We start from the raw sequence: 7,423 nt of genomic DNA on the forward strand, positions 1-7,423 counted from the left end.
ACGCATTTCACCTCCCGTTTCAAATAAACCCCAACAAAATTATCGATCAAAAAAAAGACGCTCCACCAGTACTCTTCTTCGAGAAGTAAAAAGACCACACAAATACAACTCAAATTCTTTGAATTGTAAAAAAAACAAGAGAAGCCCAATTTGTATACCTTCTTTCTGCAGCTGTCGCAGACACTATGTCCGCAATTGGGCAAAATGTAGAACACCTTTGTGAGGTAGGGCAGTCTGCTCTCCTTGTTCAGTCCCACCTTCCCCTGAGAGTTGCACTTCTGACATCTGGCGCCACAGAAGGGAGACGGCAACAGCTGCCTAAGACAAAAATCTCATTCAGAGCTTGCAAATAGGCAACACCTTCGAAAAAGATAAAAGAACACAAGAAGATAAAAATTATCTCGAACTACCGACAAGCGGTTGGCTTTGGTTATAGCTAGCTTAGGACTAAAGAGGCTAGTTGCAATGGGTACCAGGGGTGCAACGCAACTGGGGGTAGGCTCGTATACTTCAAGCCTACTAAAACTCTTGGAGCCCTCGGGAATTTTACTAGTCTCCGAAGGTAGGATCCCAGCCCCCAGCTGCGCTGCAGATCTCGTACCCATTTCAATTAGGCTCCCTTATCCTTAAGCCTTCTTAACACATCAACTTGATGCCCTCGAGCTTCAGCTGCTTATCTTGTTTGTTTTGCAACTTAAAAAACGAATCATACAACTTAATCGCACGTAAATTTTGCAAAACGGGAACGAAGAAGATTGTCTGCCGAAAACCATCCGCAACAAAGACCGCGTAGACGTTCACTAAAGGACAACTAAACGAAAGGATAAGAAGAGAATGAGTTGAAGTCTCCAGTTTATTTTGGTTCAATTTGGACAAGCAAGTTCGCTGCTCTGTACCACAAATTTCAGAGTTAATTAACGCACAGTTTGGCCACGGTGAAACACTAGGCGTAGACCACAAACATTTTTTACGAACTTTTGTCTGGAAGGGCAAATGGGTAATACCCATTTTTTTATGCATTGGCACATGCAGGGGGTAACAAATTCGTATTCACACACCTCATAACCATTTGATTCTGATTTGGTGGGGAAGAGGGGTTTGGATCTACGCCACTCGCACCAGCGCCAAAGGAACAATCTGAGCCTCTGTCATTGAGTGATGTCTCAGCAGATGCTCCCGCTTGGCCCTCCATTTTCCTTGAAGATGTCTCCGGAACAAATCAACTCATGATAATCTTTAAAATGTAAAGATTACATGCACAAAATCAAAACAGTAATAATCCTGGGAAAAACGGGATCCAATTTCCCCTGTTGTAATTTAATAAATCAATTCTTTCAGTTTTCACAAAAATACAAAGAATTTGTTTAATTGGCGATCAAGCCCGCCGCATTTTTGAATAATTCAATAAAAGTTAGAAACGGTAGTTCATTGTGAGTTACCTTCAAGTCACTTTTTGATTAGTTAGTTAAAACGCTATTTCCACCATCGCAAATAAAAAAGGTCTTCAAAAAAAGTTTTACATTAAAAAAGTTCGAACGAAATATTTCAACTCAAAAGCTCTGTCGTTTGAATGAAAACCAGTCAGCGTCTTTTTTTGGTATAATCAGAACCTATTGAATCATTTTGGAATAGTTTACAATTTAGAGTATTCAGTTTAATAGGTCATAAATCTGACACGGCAACGATAACAGGCTTTTGCTATCGTTTTGTGAGTTGGATGGTTGAGAGTCAGTAAAGTTTTGGAGACCCGCTGCGTTGGGTTAGTGTCAAGTTGTTATTATCAGTGAGAAAAATGATCTTTGTTGATTAAGTCTTCATCTTCGTCAGGTCGTTTTTTTGCTTTTGAATGCAATCAGGTGACTCAAGGCAGGAAAATTAAATTTTGAATCTTTGAACAATTTAAACTTTTCAAGTCAATTCAAAGAGACATTTAACAACTAATTCTATTAAAAATCAACAAGTTTCAGAGTCAGAATTCTGAAATTAACACTTATCAAAGATGAAATACTACGGCATGGGTATCCATAAATGACACATCACATCACCTGCCAAAAACATTAAGACGGCTCGCACGTAACTGTGCATAGCACAGAATGTTCCAATGGTCATAAACTTGTTCTGAGACGCCAAGCTTTGTTGACTATAAATTTTTGAAGCTAAAATTCAAGCATTTTTCGGTAGGGTAATTTTTTTTTGAAAAAATAGTAATTCAGAACTCTCATGTTCCTATAATCTTAACAGATGAACATCCAATTGCGTTGTCCATAACTTCGAAATATAAAAAATAGAATAATGTTCAAAAAGAGCACCAGTTTTTCTGAACAAATAAAAGAAATAAAAAACTAGAGGCAAATATAATGTCACGTTTTTGTCTTTTGGCCAGAAGTTGATTTCAAGTCATTTTCAATTAACGTGCTCTATATTCGCACAGCTTTTATTTCTTGAAAAGTTAAAAAAACCAAACACGGAGTTCTCTCTCTTCAATGATTACGCTACAAATCGAAGAAAAAGTGAATAACTTTAAAATTACTTTTATATTTTTCTAAACGAACAACTGGCGTTCTAAATATCAAATAACTCACACTGGTGGATTTTGTTATAAGGTAAAATACGAAACAACGTTTAAAAATCAATGAAACATAAGTTGAAAGGAACGGAGCTGTATTAAAAACTCTTTCGTTTTCTTCTCCAATAATTAATTCTGATGTTTTTGAAAAATTCCCACACCTGATCAAATCAAATAGTAGTCAAATGGAGCCTTCCTTCAATTACCTGAAGTACATGATTTTGGAAAAAATTTGCTGTAATATTAAAAAAAATACTACAAATACTTTTATTATTTGAAATGAAAACAATGACAGAAATCTTAAAGAAGCTTCGATCAACTGGATAAGAGCTCAAATTCACCGCGATACCAAGTGTAAAGCGCAAGCATTCAAGTGAATTGAAGTCTCTTAAGTAACAAAATAGGAAAAGAAAAATATTTTTCGTTCCTTACTCCAGTGGTTCACCATCATCAAATTCAAAGAGACATTTAACAACTAATTCTATTAAAAATCAACAAGTTTCAGAGTCAGAATTCTGAAATTAACACTTATCAAAGATGAAATACTACGGCATGGGTATCCATAAATGACACATCACATCACCTGCCAAAAACATTAAGACGGCTCGCACGTAACTGTGCATAGCACAGAATGTTCCAATGGTCATAAACTTGTTCTGAGACGCCAAGCTTTGTTGACTATAAATTTTTGAAGCTAAAAATCAAGCATTTTTCAGTAGGGTAATTTTTTTGAAAAAATATTAATTCAGAACTCTCATGTTCCTATAATCTTACCAGATGAACATCCAATTGCGTTGTCCATAACTTCGAAATATAAAAAAAAGAATAATGTTCAAAAAGAGCACCAGTTTTTCTGAACAAATAAAAGAAATAAAAAACTAGAGGCAAATATAATGTCACGTTTTTGTCTTTTGGCCAGAAGTTGATTTCAAGTCATTTTCAATTAACGTGTTCTATATTCGCACAGCTTTTATTTCTTGAAAAGTTAAAAAAAACCAAACACGGAGTTCTCTCTCTTCAATGATTACGCTACAAATCAAAGAAAAAGTGAAGTAACTTTAAAATTACTTTTATATTTTTCTAAACGAACAACTGGCGTTCTAAATATCAAATAACTCACACTGGTGGATTTTGTTATAAGGTAAAATACGAAACAACGTTTAAAAATCAATGAAACATAAGTTGAAAGGAACGGAGCTGTATTAAAAACTCTTTCGTTTTCTTCTCCAATAATTAATTCTGATGTTTTTGAAAAATTCCCACACCTGATCAAATCAAATAGTAGTCAAATGGAGCCTTCCTTCAATTACCTGAAGTACATGATTTTGGAAAAAATTTGCTGTAATATTAAAAAAAATACTACAAATACTTTTATTATTTGAAATGAAAACAATGACAGAAATCTTAAAGAAGCTTCGATCAACTGGATAAGAGCTCAAATTCACCGCGATACCAAGTGTAAAGCGCAAGCATTCAAGTGAATTGAAGTCTCTTAAGTAACAAAATAGGAAAAGAAAAATATTTTTCGTTCCTTACTCCAGTGGTTCACCATCATCATGGTTTTATGCTTTCGAATGCCTCCTCAGGAAACAATTCAGCGTGTCTAGCTCAACCCCCTAAAAATAGGACATAGCATCTCAATGTATAGCTTCAATTTGAGCAGGTATCTACGAGAATGATTTTCTAGTTTTTCCTAAAAAAATTCCTGATTTGGGTTATTTTTTTTTCCGGCAGAAACAAGCAGTTTTCAGGTTTTCTCTAAAGTATATAATTTTTGTTGTTCTGGTCAGACATTTGTTCAACTCTGTGAACAATCAATTAACTCAATTCTCAAATGATCTAGGGGATGTGGGTTTAATGTAAGTGCACGCAATAAATGGCAAAACATATCTTAGTTCCTATAAATTAAAAAAAAATCAAGCATTCAGCTACAATTAAACAGTCTACAAAATTGGGACCCTAATTTTCATACAAAATAGTTGAGGAACACATAGAAACCAGCAAAAGACGAATGTATTATTTCAATTCTGTTTTATCTTTCTAGTACTCCGAACAATTGCGTCCTAAAATTTTCTTGACCACCGGGAGTTTTAAAGTTGTTCAGTTGGATTGCGTTTCCGGGACCAAGCATAAAAACAACAGCAAGCAACTATATTTTGAAAATTTCTTTAACAGTTTGAAAGAAAAGTAACAAACAAAAAAAATTCCTATTACAAATTTTTACGGTTTTTCGGTTTTCACGTTTCATTACATGCTTTGGTTGTATCGGAATCCCGTTGAACTACGAAAAAAACATGACAACTTAGATAAGTAATTAAGAGGGAGAGAATGCCCTATGAAAAAAGGTCACTTCTGTTTTTCTTCGTCTTTCCAATTTTTTGTTATTCATAACAAAGAAGTTTCTACTAGTTTTTAATGTCTATAATCCAAAACACTTTTTTCAATAAAATGTTATCAACAAATTTATCACAAAACTTATTTAATAGCCCCCCCACGCACGCACGCACACATGCACACACACAAATACACACACACACACACACACACACACACACACACACACACACACACACACACGCACGCACGCAAGCACGCACACACACACAAACACAAGAGACACACAAACAGATACACAAAAGCACAAACACACACACACACACAATCACAAACAAACACACGCACACCCAAACACACGCAAGAACAAGAAAGCACACACAAGGACGCTCACACACACATGCAAACACAATAGAACACACAAGCAAACACTAACACCAACAATCTAGCAAACAAACAGGCACAAAACCCGAAACAAGCACAAACTAATACGCACAAACACAACTACAGACAAAAACACATACATACACACAAACAGACATAAACAAGCACAAAAACAAACAAACAAACAAACAAACACACACACACACACACACACACACACAAAAACACATACGCACCGACACAACACACACACAAACAAGCACAAAAAACACAAACAAAAGATCATACAGAAACATACACATAAAAACCAACACACACACACAAAACATAAACACAAAATCACTCACATATAAGCATAAACACAGCACACAAACACAAACAGATAAAAAAACACTAACACACAAACACGCACACACACAGGCACAAACAGAAAAACAAACACAATATTACGCACAACCACACGAATGCAGACAAATAAACACAAATACACACAAACATGCACAAACACAAACACACAAAAAACAAACAAAAACAAACTAAAATTCACACAGACATTCGCACAAACACTAACATATACACAAGCACAAAAAAAAAACAAAAACATAAAAACAAAAATTAAAAAAAAAACAAATAAAAAACACAACACACACACGAACAAAAAACACACGCGCGCACGCACACACAAACGAGCATATCCAGGCATGTACAAGCACAAACACGCAAATATAACCAACTAACGTCGGGCGAATTGCTCTCAAACAACCGGCGAGCGGTTGGCTTGCCAGTAGCAAGCCATGGTTTAAAGAAGCTAGCTTTCGCCTAATTGAAGGGGCGTGAGGTGCGCGCAGCAGGCGGAGGGCGTAGGTGCACTGGGGGGGGGAGGGAGGGGTCAGTCGGCGAGGCAAAGATGCGGAAATTTGGCTGCACGGGGAACTTACGGCCTGAACGAAGAGTAGGGGTGCGTATGGGGGAGAATGAAGTGAAGGCGAGCTGATGGCGGGTTGTTGGGGTCAACCTCTAAGAACCGCCCTTCACACCATTAGTATAATTCTACGACACAGTTTCTGTGAATCGCATATTTGGAGACTAGTGAGCTGAAAGACTCTGAGAGAACTTAATTCCTCTGGGCGGGCGCTACCTGTTTAACCGTTTCTTGAGCACAAAAAGTCGGATAGGTCCGACGAAAAATTGGTCGAGCGAAAAATCGCATAAAAGACAAACAGGGCTTATATAATTGCTCTGCGTTTGACATCAAAAAAACAAACACGCACACACACACACACAAACACCAACACACACAAACAAGCACACACAATCAAGCACAAACACAATTACTTTTCCCTTTTCGTTTTACTTTCAAATTTTAAAAAAAAATTGCAATAAAATTTGCAGTTTTTCATTAAAAATCAAAAGTAGCCTTTAAGGGCTACAGGGTGATGTTTCTATTTTTTGTTCGCTACGATTTGTTCAACGATGAAAATCTTGACTGAAAACGAACAAGCCCGCCTCGCATATATTCCCTCATTTTGAAAAACAAAATTTATCCAGAGAATTAAATTAATCCTACTCAAACTCTGTAATACACCCACTTTGCAAGTCGGGCATACCCAAATTCAATATACACTTTGATATTGAAATATGAATGTAACGGCTCATCAAAATTTTGGCCACACCAAGCAATAAGCACTGATGTGTTAATTTATAAATTATACTCTTAAATCATTAATCCTACTTTCGCGTCAACGTTTCAGACACAAAGACAAATGAGGTAGAAGACAACATGGCGCGTCTTTGCCTATCAAAAAAATTTTGACACTGAGTGATGAATGACAATAAAATTCAACTAAAGGCGTAGATTTTAATTCAAGAAATTTCCTCACAATTCTACACTCGAAGGGTTCTTTTGTGAAACACATCACCAAATCATAAACAATCAAAATAAATGCATAATTCATTGTCAGAAATTATGTAACGCTTTTACTGAAACGCAAGCAAACACATTATTTCTTTCTATATTTGATTTCCATATTTAAATATATCCGGAAACTACAGGAAAATGGCAATCAAATTATTCCAGCGTCACAATTTAAGCCGATTTGGCTCTCTTAATATGTTTTAATGTATCGTCAGCAGGTCCAG

The 7,423-nt window shown here is 36.1% G+C and overlaps 1 protein-coding gene across 1 annotated transcript in view; it reads right to left on the reverse strand.

Moving 5' to 3' along the window:
• LOC142348147 (uncharacterized) overlaps positions 1–1,262 on the reverse strand; it is a 41,267-nt gene extending 40,005 nt beyond the window's left edge. Inside the window, exons 1-2 of the mRNA XM_075399356.1 lie at positions 1,059–1,262; positions 159–318 (exon numbers count right to left, since the gene is read on the reverse strand). Coding sequence (XP_075255471.1) covers positions 159–318; positions 1,059–1,192 — 294 coding nt within the window. The 5' untranslated portion in view covers positions 1,193–1,262. The remainder of the gene's footprint in view (positions 1–158; positions 319–1,058) is intronic.
• Positions 1,263–7,423: the final 6,161 nt, after the last annotated feature.

Source organism: Convolutriloba macropyga, chromosome 10, assembly GCF_964194025.1.
Source record: "Convolutriloba macropyga chromosome 10, txConMacr16.3, whole genome shotgun sequence".
In the NCBI taxonomy this organism is placed as follows: domain Eukaryota; kingdom Metazoa; phylum Xenacoelomorpha; order Acoela; family Convolutidae; genus Convolutriloba; species Convolutriloba macropyga.